This window comes from Coffea arabica, chromosome 5e (genome assembly GCF_036785885.1).
Source record: "Coffea arabica cultivar ET-39 chromosome 5e, Coffea Arabica ET-39 HiFi, whole genome shotgun sequence".
Taxonomy (NCBI): Eukaryota; Viridiplantae; Streptophyta; class Magnoliopsida; order Gentianales; family Rubiaceae; genus Coffea; species Coffea arabica.
In genome coordinates this window covers 50,731,228-50,752,765 of record NC_092318.1, presented here as the reverse complement: position 1 = coordinate 50,752,765, position 21,538 = coordinate 50,731,228, and the positions used below count along the sequence as shown (strand labels likewise).

Below are 21,538 nucleotides of genomic sequence, written 5' to 3'. Positions count from 1 at the left end.
CAGTAATATTCTTGCAAAAAAAATCAGTAGGTTATCTATTTAATATAAATTAAATATTTTTAAAAAATAAATGACCTCATAAAATATTAATTTTTTATGATTTCCTCCATTACATGAGTAAAGTATTGGCTCTTTATGGATATTTTATCCTGAATCATTTAATTTATGTTAATACATAAATATTTATAACTAAAATTGAAAAAGTGTTATATTAATATTTTTACAGAAGAAAAACTGGTAGGTTTTGTGTTTAACAAAAATTAAATATTTGAGAGTAAATACAAATATGTATTTGAGAATAAATATTTGTAATAAAGTAAATATTTGAAAGTAAAATACCCGTAAAGAGTTGATACTTTAAATATGTAATACGTATTTGCCTATAAATTACGCTTCTTAAAGTTTATTAATTGTTAATTAATTTATAATACTTTATCATTCATTGGACATGTAACACAAAGTACAAATCAGGTACAAAATTCTAATTTCACTCTCTAAAATAATATTTTAATCATTTGGACTGAATTTGTAAAGGATTAGTAACCTCAGGGGAGGTCAGTGTAATTATTTAAACCACAGGGGAGGTAAGTGTAAATGTCAGAAACCTCAGGGGAGGTTTCTGAAATTATCCCTATTTTTTTTCCTTTTTTTGGGAGGCCTATGCAACATTTGGGAGTCTCATTGGCAAATCTTGAAAATAGTTACTGTAGCACTTTTTTTATGAAATGATGTATATGAGATAAAAGGGTAATTGAAAATATAAAAAAATGGATTGAAAAATGTATTTATGATACAACAAAAATTTTTTTTGAAAAAATTTGCTACCGAAACATAGCCAGAGTTTCACCTTGGATCCAAAGTTTAGGCCCAAAGCAACCCAAAAGCAGGCCCATTTTGCGCCGTCATATCCATCCTCATCAGTCAGAAACGACAATCAATCAAAACCACCCTCCCGCTCTTTTAACTCTCACCGCTTAAACCCCTAATCACTTCATTCAATTTCAAAACCTCAAAATCCCAAATTCAATTGGTTTCCATAAATTATTTAAAATCTTTACCGGATAAAATGAAGGAAGAAGAAATTGAGAAGCTGAGGGGAGTAGTTCGGGACTGCGTCAGCAAGCATTTGTACTCATCGGCGATCTTTTTCGCCGATAAAGTAGCTGCCTTTACCGCCGACCCCGCCGACATTTATATGCAGGCTCAGGCCCTTTACCTCGGTCGCCATTATCGACGTGCTTTTCATCTCCTCAACGCCTCCCAAATCGTCCTCCGTGACCTCCGCTTCCGATACCTCGCCGCCAAATGCCTCGTGAGTTATCCGTCTCCGTCCTCCCCCGCCAATAGTATGATTCTTTTCTGCTGCTAAATAGGTTCTTATGAATTGGTTTTTGGGATTTTCTGATAATTAGGATTTTTCTTAAAAATCATTTCAGGGTAGCGAAATTATCCATTTTTTAAGCTTTTTGTAATGGAGAGTTTCAGATGTATCGTCTGATAAGTAGAGATTTTGAGCTCGCTGTTGATTCACACATGCCTTAATTTACGTTGAGAGCTGAGTGGGGTTGCGCAATGTTAGATAGTATTACTTAGCGAGCAAATGATTATCATGCTATAGAAATGAAAGGATAATCTATTCTTTCTACAGAATGTGATTCTTGGTGGATCTATGCCAGCTTTTGGTGAGCTTTGATCTTTCTATACTAAGGGTTGGGAGTTTTTGGTTTGTAAATCAATTGCACCCACGTATGTAGTGGGTTATTGCAGCTTTTGTATGGATTTAGAATTTTAGATAGATCAAAGCAGCTCAACTGTAGTATTTGAAGTTCAAAACAAAAAAAAAAATCACCTGATAGGTAGAAAGAACAGCATATCTGAAGTCATTTTGTCCTGCAGAACATGAATAATTGAAGTTTAATGAGATTTAGAAAGTTTTAGCAAATCAGCAATCTGTGTAGTCATTTTGTTGATAGCAACTGAATTGCTTAGTACAGTATTGCCTTAGGCCCAGTTGTTATCAAAGATTGAATATGTAGAACTGGCAAGCAGTAAAAGGCCAACAACTGATTCATATTTCAACATTGTGTTACAGCCTTTTGTTTGTCCAGGATTATTATATGCAGGATCCACTGGAATTTATTTATTTTTCTAATTTTAGATTCTTGTTGGAATTTCTTTCAATCATATTTGATCAGGAAGAACTGAAAGAGTGGGACCAGTGCCTCCTGATGCTTGGCGATGCCAAAGTTGATGAGCATGGAAATATTACAGACACAAGAGATCTCAACATTATGTATTTGGACAAGGATGGAGAAGATCGGGAAATCAATGTAAGTTGTCCACTCCAACAAAACATGTAAAAAAAAATTCCTACCAAATCTTCCAGGAGGGAGTGTGAATCTTTTTAAGTTATCCCTCACTGTTTCCTGCTACTTTTAATCCGTAAATAAAACTTGATATAAAGAGAAACCTCTATTGGTATGTGCTCAATATATTTACAGAACTTACATATGGTGGCAGATTTTAGCAGCAATTTGCTTTTTAAGAGGTAAAGCATATGAAGCATTAGAAAATCGTGCACAGGCTCGCTTGTGGTGAGTTAGTATTCATGTCATAGTTGTTACACTATTTTTGACTGCTGCATTTGTATTGAGAGTGTAGCTTTCATTAATGTCTTATGTTAATTTAGATTTTTGGTTTGAGAATGGTACGATGTTTTACATGTATAACTTCTGCCTTCCCATTTCCTTTCATGCGTCTTGTTGTTCCCTTTCCTGGTATTTCCACTCCCACTCTCTTGAGTTTATTTAACTACTGGTACTCTGTGGGTCAATCACATTGTTGTACTCTGGTGTTGACGCTTAAAGGTACAAAGCAGCTATCAAGGCTGATCCTCTGTGCTACGAGGTAAGACTGATTTTTTTTTTTTCGACATTTGATCTAGTTATTCTTGTCAATATTATCTGAAATTTTTCCTTGAGGATGTCAAAAATTATCTTAAGCTCCTTTAGTGGGCCTTTGGAGTAGTAGGAAGCTGGGATCCTAAAATTCGATCAGTTTTCATGGTTGTTGATTGTCTTGGAACCTTGTAGACTGCGATATGGCTACAAGTGTCAGATAATAAACAACTAAAACTTTGTAGCTCTGAGGTCCTTAATGCATGCTTGTCAAAGATGAAGACACGGGAGGATACTAAGGGGAGGGTTTGCTAGTATGTGTTTTACAATGGGTGATACATTTGATTTTGAACCTTATCAAGGATTGAATTGTAACATTTCCAAGTGGTAGATTTACTATAGAGCAGTTTCCCCATTTATCTGACTAGGTTATGCCTCCTCCTCGTCTTTATGTATCTCCTTTTACTCTCATCCGTCTCTCCTCACTCAGGTTTTTCTGCATTCAGGCATTGGAATGTCTTACAGAAAATCATATGCTCACTTGTGAGGAAGGTGAGAAGTGATGGAACTTTTCATGCTTTTCAGGGACCAAAAGAATTTCAAGCATTTGTTGTCTATCTTGTGATATTTTTGTTGAATATTTGGTTGATTTACTGTGGAATTTCTTCTTCTGTGTCTAAATCCTCTGGATTTCCTGGTTGCGATAAAAATAAACAATGATATTTTTTCATGTTAAATTGCAGAGACAAGATTACTGTCATCACTGAATTGTGGTTCTGAAGATGGCTGGCTTTCTTCATTCTACACATGTTTGATGAAGAAGGTAATAATGTCCCAGTGGACAGGATTATATTGATGCGGTGGTTGCTTCTTCATATTCATTTTTATCAAGCTACGAACTTTTTATGTCTTCTACTTGTTCTAGATGCATGTATCTTCCTAGTGTCCTCTTTTGTGAATTAAACATATATTCCTTTTCATGTTATTGTCCAGTATGATAAGAAAAACGTAATAGAGACCAAATTTAGAGAACTAGAACAGGAAGACGCTGATACAAACTCCTCAGAGAAAACCTTCTTGTGTACACTGAGAAACAATACCGACCTTTTGGCCTGTAAAGCTGAGTACTACCATCAGTGTGGTGAATACCAGAAGTGCTTCCAGCTTACCTCAGTGTAAGCTTGCATTTTTGTTGAAAACAGAATTGTTCAAACTCTTTACAACCAAACTGCTGGATTGAGATTTTGTTTTGTTCCATATGATGTAATCCAGATTGCTTGAAAAGGACCCTTTCCACATGAAGTGTACACAAATACACTTAGCAGCAGCTATGGAGCTTGGGCATTCAAATGAGCTATATCTTATGGCATGCAATTTAGTCAAGGACTATCCTCAGAAGTGAGAATTCAGAACTTCTTTCATTTGTTTGAAAACCTTGTTATCTGAATTTCCCGTGAAATGGAAGACTTAAGACTAACGTTTAATATATCTCCTTTGTAATCTGTGATTTGAATTTGGTCTATTCTGCTAGTGGACAACTGAGAATAGAACGGATAAATGATTGATGCATCATTGAATCTTCCGACTTTAGCACATACTTAGGCATTTATGCTTTGAATAGAAGAGCATTCAGAGAGTTATAAAATGTTTGAAGATCTCAGTTTTCTTGGGGTCTCATGCCCACCTCCCTGGATAAATAAAAGCACATATTCATGATTTATACTTAACGATGATAGGTGCTAAATCATTCTCATATATTTTGAGGTCCCAACTTTTTTGATTGTGACTGAATGAAGTGCATATTGCTGTTTGTGTGTCAAGGAGAGTATTTTTGAGAATTCTTTCCTGTGGTTCATTTTCTGAATTTGATCTATTCATCATAGACGGAATGGAACATTTTTCTAATTTGAATCTGATATAATTAGGTAGAGGCTAAGTATATGAATAATGGCAGCAATCAGCATTTTGATGGCTTGTAATTATCTTCTCTTCAGAGAAATTATTTTTTCTTTTTTGTATTTGAGACAACTGGTTGAAAATCATTGTATGAACCTTTTTGTCTTCCTTTGATGTTCATTTCCACTTCATCTTTACAGCTGATTGACTAATTTGGATACCTTTCTGTAGGGCCCTGTCATGGTTTGCTGTAGGTTGCTACTACTATTGCATCAAGAAGTTTGATCAGTCACGTCGCTATTTCAGGTACTGACTAGTGGTAGTAGAAGACTCAGGTTGTGGTTCTTATTATTATTATTTTTTTAAAGTAACTGATGTATGCTATAGAGGCTAGTGTTCAGTGGTTTCAGTGTATAATGGATGAATACTTGGAATAGATTCTAATGCATAACATATCTCCTGGAATATTATACAAGTAACTCTACTATTGAATAAGCTTGGCATGTCACTGTTTAAACCCATGTGGCACCTTGGTATGCCACTGTTTAAACTGATGTGGCAGGAGTTGCTCAACTTCCTTAACTTGTAAGACTAACAGTCTACTTTGTTCTTCCTCTTCTTTCTTTCTTTATCTTTTTATTTTTTAAGTAGAAGAGAAACTAGTTGGCTGCAACTGAAGCTGCCCAAACCATTTATTTGCTTAGCTTATGCAGCAGATCAAATTGGTTGCAGTGTATGAATTTTTGTTTGATTCCTATTTAGTTCTGTCATTTTTGCAGCAAGGCAACAAGTTTAGATGGGTCTTTTGCCCCTGCTTGGATAGGTTATGGGAATGCTTATGCTGCTCAAGAAGAAGGAGATCAAGCAATGTCTGCTTATCGCACTGCTGCACGTTTATTTCCTGGGTAAATCTCTCTTTCTTAAGTTCAATATGAACTGTCTGCCAAATTTTTGTGATCTGTATGTTAACTGAATTTTTTTGCCAGATCGTTTGGAGGAGTTTTTTTCAATGTGGAGTCTATATTAGCTGAACCTGTTTGCAGCACAATTCATTTTTAAAAGTTATTTTGATGTTGAGTCTTTTCTTAGAGGAGCTAATCTTCTCTAATTACTCCTAAGAGTAGCTTCTGTCAGTCATTTCAATTTTCACAAGCTTTATTGGTTGTTCCATAGAGTTGTATGAAAATGATTCAGTAGTTACAAGTGCACTTCACATTTTTGACACTGATGAAAATACTTTGAAGCTGTGCATTACGAGGGCCCTCTTATTACTCATGGAGTATAAATTGTCTTTTACAGGTTGAATGTTGATATTCTCTTATTCCAGGTGCCATCTGCCTACTATGTATATTGGGATGGAATACATGCGAACTCACAGTTTCAAACTGGCTGAGCAGGTGATCACGAGTTCTGCTGAGTTGGAGAGTGTGTATCACATCTCTTTGCCGATTTTGCAATTTTTTTAAGGGAAAAGACAAACCCAACTTCAATGTTTTGGCAGGCAATCTTTATATTCTGTATTCTGATAGGATTTTGTTTTCAGTTTTTTATGCAGGCTAGGGCAATATGGCCTTCAGATCCACTTGTCTACAATGAACTTGGAGTTGTTGCCTATAATATGAAGGAGTAAGAAGCAATTCCGTGGAAAATTGTTTTTCTGCTGATGAGTATTTTTGCTGTAGTACCTCTTTCCCTCTTGATGGTTGTAGTTCGGTGCACTTTTTATAAAATTGTTAGCCTGTTTGTTTATTACTAGTCACAGTATTAGGATATAGAACATTAGCTACTGAAAAGCAATATAGTTTGTCTAGGTTTTTTAAACATGGTGATTTGGTCACTGCTACACATTTCAGTTGGCTTTAGACGTTATCTGGCCTAAAATTTGATACTGGAACCTGAACAGATTAATACAGTTTAATTTGGTACAATCATCTTAGTTTTAGCACATTTGCTAATTGCGAAATTCGAGGATGAAAGGGAAGATGAGGATCCCCAAGCTAGGTGGAGTTTAGATACAACAGTGTGATGATAGTAAAAATTGATAATATTTTGGGAAAAGAATAACTAGCAAGATATCCAATTTCATATTAAGGGAATTATTTAGCTTCTTTACATCCATTTAACTTGGACCTAAAATATTCGGTATGTCCTGGTTTATAAATTTCTTTGACTTGTCAATTTGTTAATCATATCTTTGAATCTTACTAAGTCTACTTACTTTCTCATCCCATTGTCCTTCAGGTACGACAAGGCTGTGTGGTGGTTTGAGAGGACATTAGGTCTCATTGCATCCTCTTTAAGTGAGACATGGGAACCAACCCTTGTCAATCTTGCTCATGCACTAAGAAAACTAAAGTATGTCTATTTTATTTTGAGTTTATAGGTGCATCTTTGAGTACTCTTAGAAATTAAATATATTTTATTGAAGACTGAACGAAAAGAAAAAGCCTTGTTTAAACTAACTAATGTAACCTATTCCGTATCAGGAGGTACAATGAAGCAGTAACATACTATGAAAAAGCTCTTGCATTGTCAACAAGAAGTTTGAGTACGTATGCTGGTCTTGCATACACTTACCACCTGCAGGTAATTAACTTCGCTGAGGTTTGCTTTGCCTCCTGTTGTATCTATGGAACAAGCATGTTTTAAATATTTCGCTGATAATGCAATCTTTCTGCAGAACAACTTTACTGCTGCAATTGCCTATTATCACAAGGTATACTATTTTTGCTCTAGCGCTGGCTTGCAAGAACCATTAGAATGACAATCAAAACATGACTATATTTCCCTGAATTTTACAAACGCATTGTTCTTTAGTCATAATAAAATCCATGGAGAGGCCACTGAAAAGATGGTGTCGACCATTTTGATTGTTCTGTTTCCCTGGTTCTCATTCAGTCTCACCTCCCCACTTTCTCAAACAGGCGTTAAGGCTAAAACCAGACGACCAATTCTGCACAGAAATGTTGACTCTGGCCCTTGTTGACGAAAGCCACCTTGGTATAAGCAACAATTCTGATTTTCACCGCAGCGAGCTGCTCTTTTAGGAATAGGGATATTTTTTTCTGCTGTAGTTTGTATGTAGTTGTCAATCTCATTGGTAACACCCTATTTGAGTAGGTCAACACTCAAGTAATTCTGTGTTGTTGTACCGAATTAGATGTAGTATACTTTCTTTTTTTATTTCCCCATTTTTCCCTCTCTAAGCATTCAACTGTACTTCTATAATTTCACTTAAAAATCTTTCGTAGAATTTGTTTCTTGCCTAATCTCAACAGTCTGAATTCTTTTGATATCTACGGAGCTGAAGTAAGACGTCTTCAATCAGCAGTTTCTACAGACCGTAGGGTTAAGCTTTTCTACCTTCACCTCCAGGAATATGCCACGGGAACTTCAAGGGCCAAATTTCGATTCTACAGACGTAGTTTCTGGTGGAGTAAACACTTTCTATTATTTATGCAGGTGGTTGTCAAAACGACAGAGTTGATTTGTATTCGGCTTTTATAAGCATCCATGCTTATGATGAGATACTTTTAGAGCTTCAATTAGCGTTCGATTTCGTATTAAAGCAGCGTAGCAATAATGACAAAAGTTGAATAAATCACAGCAGTCTTGAATTGATGAACAACACGGATGGCCCTTCCAAGTAAATTAAAAGATACACGGACGGTCCTCCTTTTTAAAAAAAAAAAAAAAAAAATTTATGGAAAGACAAATGTCCACTTCTTGAAAAGGAAATTTGTTGGACTTCTGCCTTTGGTCCAGAAAGGATGGAACGATTTTAACATTATCTAATTGTGAAAAGGACAGCCATGACCTGAAGGCGCTGAAATGTTGGCAGAGTCAGAGATATCGGATCGCTTAAGCAACCCGGCGAATAGCTCCGCAGGATCATAGTAAACTTCCACGTCTTCTGCCCTCAATGATTCATCAACCTGCCATAAATATTCAAAGAAAAATACCAAATCAATTGTTGATATTACATCACTTTTTTCACTAATTATTTCGCGCAACGGAGACAATCTATTTGTCCAGTTGTTTACTGTTATTGGCAAAACAAATGGAAAAATGATGTGGGAGGGGTAACGCGCGAGGGGTTTTGCTTACCTTCATGACTGCGAGGCCATAGAACTGGACCATCTCCCCAGTAGGGGCATGGCCTTTGAAAGGTCCTTCAAAGTAGCCCCAGTGCCTGAATTTGAAGGTGACCACTGGGGGTCCGGAATAAACACTGATTACTTCCCATGCAAATCCACGAGGAAAGGCTGAGCGGAATGCATCATGAGAAGATTCAAAGCTCTCTTCTTCTGCTTTGTAGTACTTGAATTCCTCTGGCATTGAACTCTTTAACAACGCATTGTAGCTCCCCAGCTTTAGTGTTTCTTCCCCTGATAATCCCTCTTTTCCTGCACTCCCAAACCAAATTATTAGCCCATATGATAATACCACTACTTTTCATGTTACAGTAAAAAACTCAGGATTATTTAGATTGGCTCATATGATAAGCCACTTTAATGTGGCAATTGGTTTGAACCCTTGGCTTCCACCCCATCCAGCTTTAAAGCTTTGGTGGAGGCCATCAACCCAAAGGCTAGTGGTTATCCAACTCAGCTACATGAGGAGTTAAAAAGGAAAGATCCATCCAAGCCAAAGAGGTGTACTACTATATATTTTTTGGATTTTTTTGAATGAATATCCAAATAGATAAGAAAGTAACCTTTGGTGTTTAAGACGTGGTTAAATCACATAATCAGCAATCCCTTGGTTTTTTAAGTCCCCCGTTCAAGAAAAGACTGGATACAAAAACACGAGAACATGTGTGCTGCGTGCGTGGAAAACATTAGCTGATCGACATCTCGCATGATTCATGATGGTGATAAATGAATACTGAATCATACAGCATCCAGATGAGGAAAAAAAATCATCGAGGGTTGCCTTAGTGTTGTTTATGTGATAATTTGTCCTACCATTGACGATAAGCTTGAATTTCTCAGGATTTATGGTCCTGAAATCTTGTATACGAGTCTTGTGAGACAGCTCCATCTCCCACGACTTTATAGCATTTTGAACTACCTCTTCTAGGGACCCTTTTGGCCATTCCTGCAAACCATGTTGATAAACATGTAAACGTTGGAGCAGGGTTTACTCATTTTGATACCAGCAGATAAATACATAAAAGAGAAAAGCGGTGTTTGAAAAAGATGAGAAATTCCAAGCACCTTGGTTCGGCCTTCTTCAAAAACCTTGTTGACAGAATCGTAAATTGGAGGGCCACCATGTCTCCACTCAAAATTTTGTCCTTCTTCGTGTAAGAAAGACCTATACTTATCAGCTGCAACTGCTTTGTCGGTGGCCATGGGAAGAAGTTCTTGGAGCACAGATTGTACTGCCTGATACTATATGCCTGTAGTTATAGGACTACTTCACAGAATTCATATAAAATGGCACGGTGAGGTTTGGTATAAATAGGCAATTAATAGAGGAGGTTGCTTTGATGACTTTCCTTCTTGTTCTTATCGCAATTAGTAGTTAGTCACGTGCTAATCTGCATATTAAATGTAATGCTGGTTTTACCGAGGGCCGTTTACTTTCTTGGAGCTGGCATACCAATGGTGTAAATTAAAAGGGTCGCAAGAAGTGATGTAGTGATCAAATATTGTTAACCTCGAGATGAATCATGAATTCGATATAATCACTTATAGCAAGATAATTGTTTTCCATGAATAACGATAGCCAAAAAAAAAAAAAAAAAAAAAAAGTTTACTTCGGGTGCTGAGTTTTAGCATATTTTGGGGTAATTGTACCGCAGGTTGTGTTCACTGTTCAACTAGCCGTACACCGACTTCTTCTGCAATTGAATGTACGACAGCAGCAAAAACAAAATATAGAAATTACATTCTGTCTTTGTGTAGAATACAGTAAATAACTACACACCAAAATGCGGCAGTTATCAATTCGATGTCATGGAAGCCTTTTGAGAAGATTGAAACAAATTAAATTAGCAGTCATGCATTACAGATAAATCAATATGTATAGAACATTATGAATGAATATGAGCAGAAGCAGATACTGTCCATTAGTTAGTAATTTCGGAAAATATTTGCGGGTTTTCCTACAAATTCTTTATTTGTTTATTCCCATTCCTAGAAATGCTGGTTCGAAGGATAAGATTGCCAAAAATTAGGTTGTCTTTGAATTGGGAGATTCAACGAAGAATTTAAAATCTTTTCTACTTTGTCTAAGTTATCTATATCTATATAAATTACACAGGAGGGATTCCGATTAGAAACCATTCTAGACCTCCAAACTCTTAATTCCTTTTTTTTTTAATATAAATTTTCTATTTATTTTATTCGTAAAATGTAATGAGTTGATTTCAAAATCCTGATTGTAGACTATATTCTCATCATTTCAAAATTTAAATTATTTCCAAACTCTCAATTCCTTTTTTGTAGATTTTTAAATTTATTTTAATTCCTAAAATGTAATGAGTTGATTTCAAAATCTTGATTGTAGACTATATTCTCATCATTTCAAAAATTTGAATTATTTCCAAACTCTCAATTCCTTTTTTGTAGATTTTTAAAATTTATTTTAATTCCTAAAATGTAATGAGTTGATTTCAATATCTTGATTGTAGACTATATTCTAATTATTTCAAAAATTTGAATTATTTCCAAACTTTCAATTCCTTTTTTGTAGATTTTCTATTTATTTTAATTCTTAAAATATAACGAATTTATTTCAAAATCTTGATTGTAGACTATATTCTTGTCATTTCCAAATTTAAATTATTTCTAAACACTCAATTCCTTTTTTGTAGATTTTTTATTTACTTTAATTCCTAAAATGTAATGAGTTGATTTCAAGACATTGATTATAGACTAGAAGTGGCAAAATGGATATATGGTTGATAAATGGTTTTAGTTAAATGGATAGTGGATCAAATTGATCCAATCCAATTAAAACCATTTAATAAATGGATCTAAATGGATGTCATTTAAATGGATAGTGTAAACCATGATCCATCCATTTATCCATTTACTCTTCCAAATCCTAAATTTAAGATCCAAATTTTTTTTCCAAAAAATACAAATTCCCAAAGTTCTATCCTTAAATCACCTAAAACCTTTTGGTAATAACAAATGCTTGTACTACTACTCTATTTCAGTACTTCATAAAATTAATTTAGTTCCAAGAAAATTTAACTGTTGTGGTCAATTTAACCTTTCGTCATTACTTTAAGTATCATTTTGTAAAGTAATAAACAATTAAGAACTTGGCTACATTTTTATAACTTTGAATGAATTGAATACGGCTTTACAGTGAAAAGAAGTTTACGTTTCCAATCTTTTGCACTCCTGTTCAAGAGCGATGTCTTGAATAAAAGTGGAGTTCTAATAAGAAATCTTATGTTATTTGACAAGTAAAATATTTTCATCACATATGCACGTAGTACCTAAAAATGTATGAAATTCCTTATTATACCATTGATATACAAGCTACCTTATATTACTTAGTAAATTAGGTGTCTTTTTTTTTTGGGTAGTTGGGTTAGGTGATAAGGGGAGAGGGATTGCAAGTATGAGGATTTAGAAAAAAAAAAAAAAAGTGTCATTTACATATCTTAACCAATGTTGCGGGGACACTTGTTAGAAAAATTCTTTTTATAAATAAAAGAATTAAAAAAATAAAAATTATTTTGACATTGCATGATGCATTCTCGCTTTTTCTTTACTTAAGAATATAAATGTTTGCAATCATTACTACATGAGAGTTTAATTAAAAAAAAACAAGAGCAGAGACTAAAATATAATTTTGAAAAAGATGGAAGAAGTCTAGGAGCTAGAAGCAAATAAAATGTAATTAATGTTATTGGCAACTTGGCATGTGAGGAAGTTATGAAGGAAATAATAGGTGGTCCCACAAAATTAATTTGACATATGAGGAAGTTATGAAGAAAAGAATAGATGGTCCCACAAGATTTTATCTCACATTTTTATAAATGTGTTTTCTATTTTTTAAGTTAAATGGATGTATATGGATAAGATGGATAATCCATTTAAATCCACCAACATAATTGGATTTAAATGGTTATCCATTTAAAACCATTGAATTTATATGGATCATCCAAATCCATTTAAGGTTTGGTTTATATGGATGGATTGGTGGATATGAATCCATTTTGCCACTTCTAATTTTAACCCAATCTAAAAGGTAATCTGTTAATCGAGTAAAGTTGGATAAACAGGTAATCTTTCTTTCTTTTCCCTTTTTCCCGCATTGGGGGTGTCTTGTGGAAATCACAACTTGAAACGGGCTGAGAATAAACAGATTGGGCACCCCATAACCCGTAAGAAAAATCCAGTAATTCACCACTGGCCGTGGACTGGGGAGCAAGAAGAAGAATCCGTTGAAAACTTGAGCCAAGCTCGCTCAGGAATTTAATTGGCTTAATTACGTATCACTAATTTGTTGGTCAAATAGGATGATTGTCAATTGTTGGGTAAATTGGAGTTTTCTCTGATTGTCAACTTTTGTCCGGTCCTTAGCCAATTCATTGTACCGACAAATAATGCAGACAAAGTCCTAAGTAGAGGAATACTATAATATAATAGTATACAATACAGCTAATTCTTGACATGAGCAAGCTTAGGAACATATATCATAGTATTATATTTACCAAAACAGAGCGAAGATTCAGCAACTTTGGTCCCATACCAAACAGTCAACGCGCTTTCCTTTCCAGATTAAAGGGGGGACAAAAAGAACCCATAACCAGCCATGGCTCTGTCAAATCTACAAAATTTAACAGTGCAAAATAAAAAATATTGAAGCCGGTGGCCTCCAGATCAGGCTTTTGACGCTAATGGGGTCGACCAAGATGGCGCGTAAATGCTTTGATCCCCATCCATGCATATCTACTAGCAAAGATAAACCTGACACTGAACAGCAGTTTTGCCTATCCTAAACCCTGGAAATACCGTAAAAGCCACCCGAGGCTCGGATTCCGGCGAACCATCAGATGACAGGAATGCTTCCTCGCTCACGCTTTCCATGTAAACTTCTGAGAATCTACTTCTCTTGTTCACTTGAAAGATTGAGGCTTCCGGTTTGAAAGATAAGGCAAGGCAATGTAGTAGCCAAATGCGCTTCGCCATCTCTGCAAACGCAGCAAAAAACGTTGTCTCTGGGTATTCCCCTGCATTCGCTAAATTTCTCTGGTCCAAATTGCCGAAAAGAGATGTTTCCATCTTGGGATGAATCAGTGTCAAGTATTTAGCGCGACAGAATTTTGCAAATGCGGATTTAGGCTTCCAAGCTAGGTAATCCATTGGTTTCACAGACTTTAATTCCCTGAATCTTTCAAAGAACACCCGTTGGCGTTTCTTCTGCTCAGGCAAAGATTCATTTGAAACTGAGAAGTCGGGCTGATTGAAACCATCAAACATTTCCCGGCAGACAAATGACTCGAATGCATAGCATTTATGGCTGTTTTTCCAAAAGGCAACGCCAGGCTCAATTGAACTGGCAGCAGCATCTAGATCCCACTCTGCAGATTCCATCTCACTGATGAGCAACCGAACAAAGCTCCGAATAGACTTAATTGTCTGCCGAACAAATGTAATAAAGTGACTGGGGCTTAAGCTTGACAAGTGAACGTTATCAAGAGCTGATGATAACTGCCCGCTTGAATTCAATCTCTTCTCTAGCAACTTGTTCTCTTTATTGGCTTCCTCCAGTTTCTCTCTGAGAAATGTGAGCTCGGAGTCCTTCAGTTTGAGCTGCGAATCTAGTTTCTTTCCCATTATTTCGTATGTTTTCAGCAAGCTCTTCTGCTCCTGAATTTCGGCCAAGATCTGAGTGGTTTCAGGGGAAGATTCATCGATTTGCTTCTTCAAGTAACATTGCTTCAGTTCTGACACATTCTTCAACTCTGATACCACCATCTCATCTGCTGTCTGAATTCCATCAGGATCGTAAGGAGACTGAGCATATTGAAGCTGGGCGTACGCTGCTTTAACAGATGAGACACTGGCAAAAAGCTTGGCTACAAATGCCTCTGTAGCCGCTCTACTGCACAGCTTCTCGTCCTCATCATCAAATGGCTGCAAATGGCTTTTGTTCTTTACCAAATTACTCTTAACATTTTCAGGGGAATTAATCTTCTGGATTCCATCATCTGGAGCTATCCCAGTTACTGCTCGAATGTGCAAAACCTTAGCAAACGTGCGCGCCAATCTACTCTTGCTCTTATTTGGGGTAACTGCAGACCTGTCAACCGAATCCATCTGGAAAAGAGTTGCAAATTATAATGACAATGATACAAAGATATGCTATTATGTAAATGAAGAGTTGAGGCAACTATGTCAAGATTTATATATACAGATAAAAGGGAGAATAAGAATATGATCACGATGATAACTAGTGTAACAATGATGAGCTTGTTTCAACAAAAGAAAAAAAGCATCGCGCTTTAGCTCTTGAACCGAGACCTTTAAAGAATAAGGAATTTCTTTTTGTTTTGCATTTGAGTGCTTCTGATTTTCATTCTTTTGACATAATCAAAAAGTGGATCTAAAGGTGGGGTAAAAAAAGTACGAACAGTAGCAGCAGAGGAATCACAATAAGGTGAATAAACTTATTCTGAAACGCGCTTAAAGGAAGCATCCAACGGCTCAGAGTTCAAACTTTTTTATAATTCCTAAACTGCAGGGGTCTGGTGAGATGCCCCATCAAGGTATATTGCTGCAGAAACAGCCAAAGAATAAAGAGCTTTACAAAGAAGAGAACATTGAGAATCAAAACACATTTAACAAACTGAAAAAAATGCTAATATCAGAAAAGTATTACATATAACCGTTGAACATAATTACGGGATTAAAAAAGATCATCCATCCCCCCCCCCCCCCCCCCAAAAACAACAACAACACACCACAAAAAAACACCTTGCTGCAAAAGGTTGAAACTCAGCAACGAGAATCAGTTGCCAAAAATTTTATAACACAGCAAGCTTTGACGAGATACTTAGTACTTTAGGTTCCTATTCTGCATAAAGAATATCTTCAGTCTTCAACCTACCAAACACATCCAGGTGGAATTAGTTTTCCCTGGTTCAGCCAGCTAAAATCTTGCCATATAAAGACATTTTGGAGACTGAACTTTCCTTCTCCCCATCCCCCAAAAAAATAAAGAATGTAAAACGGCAGAGAAAGAAACTTGATACAATTTGGACAGGCTGAAGGAGAAACTTAACCGCCACTCAGAATCATGACTAGGGGAAGTTAATACTAGGTTTGGACTGCAGTTGCCTAACAACTGAGAAATCTGTATGTAGTTACAACAACGTATAATCCATAACAGTGCAACTTGCCTGAAGTATCCGCCTTGATCTTTTTAGCAGTAAATTAATTAAGGCTTATCGACTTAAATTAAGCTTAGTGCCATTTAACTGATAAAAGCAGCAAGCAGAAATTTACAACCCCCCCCCCCCTCCACCCAAAAAAACAAAAAAAAAAACAAGATTTCATGGAAAAGCCAATGCATCAACTTACTACTATAACTTTCTTGATTTCATTATTGCAGATTAAAAAGCTGCCACCACGATGCATAAGATAACAGCACCATGCTACTTAAACAGTAACAAACACACTTTGCAATGGTTTGCAAGACTAGAATTTGGACCAAAAGGAGTGTACAAACAAAGCAAAAGAAACACACTTTACTGACCAATGGATGGCATTGGGTCCAATAACTTTTTATTATTTTATTAACCCATAAAAAGGTGAAGAAATCCTACTCAGCATTCGTCATGTACAGGTGTCAACACCCATCTACCAGGACCCACCAACGAAATCCGACCTGTTACCCTCATCTCTCACACGTCACCCTACTCCTCCTCCCCCTCCTGCTGCAAGAAGATCACGTGGGCCCTTCCCATTTATCATTTCACTGCAGCAAATCTTTTGTCACTAAATTCACTTCACCATCCAACGGCCCTGAAGATCCCCCCAACCTTTGCCTTTTCTCAAGATTTGAGCCAACCGGGAAAAAAGTTACTGGTAATAATCAACGGGAGAAAAACATTTATAAGAAAAAAAATCCCGCAAGGACAATTTCGCCTGGATGCTGTGGACCCCACAATACGGGCCGAGGAATTGAGAACCATAAAGCTCGCTCACGTGCAAAACACGTGACCCCCTAAACTCCACTCTTAGTGACGGTGGGGTCGTTAACAGGGAAGAGTTAACTATACAAATTAAGACAGAGACTCCTGCAGAGCATTGAGCACAAAGTTTACGAATATCTACAGACGTGGTCAGACAAACTTAACATTTGACTAGAAATAATCAAAGCCTCAAAAAAAAAAATTTTTTTTGACTCCTCCGATTATCGTTGCCTTCAGAAAAACACACCTTGATGAATATTTTAGTGGTCAGCACTGGAAACCTTCACTTCCTCTTCATCCCAGGCTAAATCTCATCTTCCGAGGTCTCAAGAATCCAGAAAACACAATAATCGCCTTCTGATTACTCCCTATACGAACCCGATAAACAAGCTTAGCTTAATACTTGAATGAAACTCATAGAAGGACATATAAAAGAAAGACTAGTAGTGCCTGAACAGAGAGACAATCAAGAAAAGAAGCTAAATTTGGGACCTGCACAGACAAAAAAAAAACAAAAAGAAAAACTGACCTTTTTGTCATTTTCTGGAATTAAATGACTAAATGGCGGTTACAGAATTAATACATCCAGCTAAGGAATGCAGAGAGAGCAATAAAGGAACGAAAAGATACGGGCTTTAATGGAAGTTTATGGGGGATGATAAGTTTAAAAAACAACGTACCTTCAAGGAAGACTCGTGGGCTAGTATCAGAAGAGACCAAGCATTGAAGCAAAGAAAGGCTACTTTTTGGACCTGAGATTTGATTATTTTGATCAAAAAAACATCGAGTTATTTCAATGATTGGTTGAACTTTGAAGAGGAAGAAATGAATGGGTTGGTGGGAGTGGGAGTGAGATTGGAGAACGGTTTTTTGTACTGTTTTGGGGAGTGTAGAGAATCGACCAGAGAGAGTTTGAAGAAAAGGAAAGGCGGAGGAGGAGGAGGAGAAAAATGAGGTGAATCTGGGGGAGGGAAGAGAGACAAGTAGAAAAAGACGAATATGGACAACAAAGCGGGGACTGGGGGAATTCTCCAACAGCTAGCTAAAGCATTGGGAACTAAAACTATTGCTGCAGGGTCTGGTCAATTCTTGTTAAGCTTTATTTGACGATTTTGCCCTGGTTTCCAGTAGTAGCACATAAATGTTTCCTGGTTTCCAGTTGTAGCACATAAATGTTTGGTTTGGAGGTTTTGGATCTTTACTTTAGGAGTTGAGGCAATGAAAAGACAAGAAGGATATAGTAAGAAGCTAGAGATGAAGGGTCTAATTTTTTTTTCCCATAATTAATTAGTGGTCAAAGCTCATTGTATTTTTTTTTTCTCTCAATCGTGGCCTTCTTTCATTTTTTTCCTCTCAATCGTGGCCTTCTTTCTTTCTTTCTTTTCTGCTTCCCCATCCTCATCAAAAGAGAATAGAATAAACTCTAAAGGAGTTGAAGTACCACAAGTAAGCTACCCTCTTTTAACACAAAAAGGAAAAGGTTATATAGCCAGATTACTTTAAAAAGAAACTTATGGATGTTATGATGATGGTAAATCATTTTTAATAAGCATAAAAGTCAGCAATTACCTTTTGAATATTATTAGAATGATTTGTGCTTCGTAAAAATGTATAATAATAATAATAATAATATAGAGCAAAAGAGAAATTTAAAAATAAAAAAAGAAGAAAACTTATTAACCGGCCAAGTTCTCTATTTACAAAAGAATAAAAATATACTGACAGTCATAAGTTAATCTTGTTTGAATTATGATTTTTTACAGAAAAAATTTTATGTTTATTGTAAACATATTTTTTAATTATCTTTTTAACTCATATACATCAAATTGATACGGTACTTTTTTTTTAAAAAAAAAAGAGAAAGAAAACTCCTAAATTGTCTATTTTCTTTACTAAGCATAGAAACTCCAAGCTTTAACACTGCGAGGATATTTTTGTCAATTTGAAAAACCGGCTGGAGAACGCGGGTTTATACAGATGGACGACGCATTGCACAAAGAAGGGTGGACAGTGTCACTTTCGCGAGGACGAAGACCGGCGTTTTCTGGCGGTGTCCTATTGTGTTATCACTCGCATCAATAACTCTTAGGCAACGCCCCATCTTTGATTTTTTATTGCATTTATGAATAGAAGGTGGACATGTGGAACCTTCTGCCATCTCAGCATCAAGCTATTGAAAGCCACTGGCCATTTAGTCCGGTGGTCATCCCCTTCTTTGGGATGTTGGAGGTCAGGGTTCAACTCCTGCCTCTCACAACTTGCCACTTTACGTGGCTGGTCTTTGTTCCCGCGGGATAACTCGAGCGGTCCGCTCCCCTTCCTTAGGGTATGACAATCTTCCTGGCTTGTCCAGGGTTCGAGTCCTGCTGTTAATGTGTTCAGTGTGGAGTGGGGCTTCCTCTCCCTGGTGAGTGGGGCTTCCTCTCCCTGGCCGCAGGGAATTAGTCGGACCCCGTAAGAATTGACCCGGACACCCCTGTGTCGACAAAAAAAACAAAAAAATCAAGCTATTGAAATAGAGGCAATCTTGGTGCTTTTGCACGACTGTTGGTGGAGAGTCCAAAAATTCGGGTGTGTTTGGATAGCTCAAATTTACTAAATAATATATATATAGTTTGTATTTTTAATATATTTTTAATTATTTTTTTATCTTACATACATCACATTACAAAAAAGTACTATAGTAATTATTTCAAATAATATTCTATCCAAACGCACTAGCGTTATCCAAAAGGAAAGAAAGAAAAAAGAAAAAATTTCATTTTGGATTAGTTCGTTTTTCTTTTCTTTTTTTTTTCGTTTTTGGATGTAGGGATTTTGTAAGGGGGGTCCCTTGAAATTATCTATGTACTGAAGGAAGACAGCAGCGGCTGCCTTTTCATGGCAAAAGAAAATTAAAAAGAGGGTATTTTGTACATTTAGAAAATGAATTGGCCAAACTCTTTTGAAATGAGTGGATTACATTTCACTATGTTCTTGTTATTACGTTTTTTTTTCCTTTTTGGTAAGAATTTTATCGTTATTTCATGCCAAACCTAGTAGATTTTTTTAATTACGAAATGGTTTGGCATAAATACCATATACAATGTACACTAAAAGTATACCAAGACTATTTTAGCACAATGGTGCAGCCAAAATTTTTCCTATCCAATCCACCTAAATTTTTTTCGTACCCCAAAAAAAAAAGTGCCCCCAAAAAGGTAGGTTATCCTTAACAATTGCAGCTATGAAGGATCGAGGTATTTTATTCTGGAAATTCTAGGAATTTTGTTGTTTCTGGACCAATTTGAATTTGATTCCAAATTAGCTACTGGTTCATGCAATGTGCAGAAGTATCCTCCTCTCATTCTGCTGTCTTATGCCACGGGAATACATTGAATCGCATAAAAAAAATGGTGGAATCATTCCAAGCCAGCCGAAATAGAAGTTTACAGATAATATCTGCTGGAGGAATCAGGAATGGATGCCATGCTTTTAGTATTGGATTCGCCTTTTGTCATCCCTACCGATGATTCTTGCGAACATAGTAGTGTACTTCAGGTCAGTATCATCGATGGAAACCTTTTAATTTTCTCTGTCACTTTTTTTTATAACGAAATATATTTCATTAATTGATTGTTGGAAATCGTTCAGCACAATTGATATGCATAGCTGTCCTAACAACAGATAAAATATGCACTAAAATTGTAGATCTGTAATTTAGCACATATAAAAGACCTGAAAAATGAAGAACAGATTTAAAAAGTACCATCGATCTAAAATCATCTCCTCATAGAATAAATCACTATAGCCCACTCTGTGCACGTTGCAATTGTCCAATCTATTAATTAACAGTTTTAAAGTCCAATAAAGATGACGAGATCTACCGACATAGACTCAAATCTGAAATAAAATTCAGATCTGAAGCAAAATTCAAATTTAAACAACAAAACAAGGAAAAATAACACAAAATCTCACTAGGAACTCCTAAGAGAACAGAAGTTCTCACTAGGAACCCTAGGAGAAACAGAGATCTTCGACTACAAAAATTTAGGAGAGACTTTATTAGGAAAATAATAAAAATGAAACCTATTGTGGTCTCCCCCCCCCCCCCCCCCCCCCCCCCGCGCGGAAGAGGAAGAGACTAAGAGAAAATGAGCGGTAGAGAGAAGTTGGAAAAGATGAGGGGTGGAGGGATATTTTCTTGTCACTTTTTACTCGTAAAATTGGCAAGATACAGTGTGCCCACATTTTTTGTTTTTTGTCTTCATGTCAATTACCTGTAGTTGATTCACTTCTATAATAAGGGGTGACTTCAAGATATTGTAATTATATATCCACATAGAGACTTTTAATGTAATACGTAGTTTTTGAGTCATAATCTCGCATGCATGGCATAGAAGGAACACTTATAATATCTTGAAATTAAGTATGTATCAAGCGTGGCTTACCATGTCAAATTCTTTGGTAACTAGCCATAATCACGCTGCTTCATGTGTTGGAACATGCAATTAAAACGCAGGACAGCAGGAATACTACCACTTATTCTTAGGTCTGCACTCTGCAACATGCACCACTTGGTTAATTGCAGACCACA

At 36.2% G+C, this 21,538-nt stretch overlaps 3 protein-coding genes across 9 annotated transcripts; 1 reads left to right on the top strand and 2 right to left on the bottom strand.

The window, feature by feature from the left end:
• Positions 1–938: 938 nt before the first annotated feature.
• On the top strand, positions 939–8,046 carry LOC113743318 (anaphase-promoting complex subunit 6). Of its 2 annotated transcripts, XM_027271299.2 has the most exons (16): positions 939–1,312; positions 2,196–2,330; positions 2,521–2,594; positions 2,868–2,907; positions 3,404–3,449; positions 3,641–3,720; positions 3,891–4,072; positions 4,170–4,295; positions 5,025–5,099; positions 5,573–5,698; positions 6,121–6,190; positions 6,337–6,419; positions 7,035–7,148; positions 7,280–7,379; positions 7,474–7,509; positions 7,718–8,046. In XM_027271299.2, exons 1-16 carry the CDS (start codon positions 1,067–1,069, stop codon positions 7,838–7,840), a joined length of 1,656 nt encoding a protein of 551 aa, XP_027127100.2. In that variant the 5' UTR covers positions 939–1,066; the 3' UTR covers positions 7,841–8,046. The 2 variants fall into 2 exon arrangements, with proteins under 2 accessions (XP_027127100.2, XP_071905214.1); XM_072049113.1 differs by lacking the exons at positions 2,521–2,594; positions 2,868–2,907.
• A 321-nt stretch (positions 8,047–8,367) lies between these two features.
• LOC113743319 (pathogen-related protein-like) lies at positions 8,368–10,248 on the bottom strand. The gene is made up of 4 exons (XM_027271300.2): positions 10,013–10,248; positions 9,761–9,893; positions 8,901–9,199; positions 8,368–8,728 (listed from the first exon to the last, which is right to left on the bottom strand). The coding sequence occupies exons 1-4, from the start codon at positions 10,148–10,150 to the stop codon at positions 8,585–8,587; spliced, it is 714 nt and encodes a 237-aa protein (XP_027127101.2). The 5' UTR covers positions 10,151–10,248; the 3' UTR covers positions 8,368–8,584.
• Positions 10,249–13,369: 3,121 nt separating this feature from the next.
• LOC113688644 (protein GRAVITROPIC IN THE LIGHT 1) lies at positions 13,370–18,030 on the bottom strand. 6 transcript variants are annotated; one of them, XM_072049111.1, is made up of 4 exons: positions 17,643–18,029; positions 17,492–17,551; positions 17,210–17,330; positions 13,370–15,085 (listed from the first exon to the last, which is right to left on the bottom strand). In XM_072049111.1, the coding sequence occupies exon 4, from the start codon at positions 15,083–15,085 to the stop codon at positions 13,718–13,720; it is 1,368 nt and encodes a 455-aa protein (XP_071905212.1). In that variant the 5' UTR covers positions 17,210–17,330; positions 17,492–17,551; positions 17,643–18,029; the 3' UTR covers positions 13,370–13,717. The 6 variants fall into 6 exon arrangements, with proteins under 6 accessions (XP_071905212.1, XP_027062335.1, XP_027062336.1 ...); XM_027206534.2 differs by lacking the exon at positions 17,492–17,551; XM_027206535.2 differs by lacking the exon at positions 17,643–18,029 and having other exon boundaries at positions 17,492–17,630.
• Positions 18,031–21,538: the final 3,508 nt, after the last annotated feature.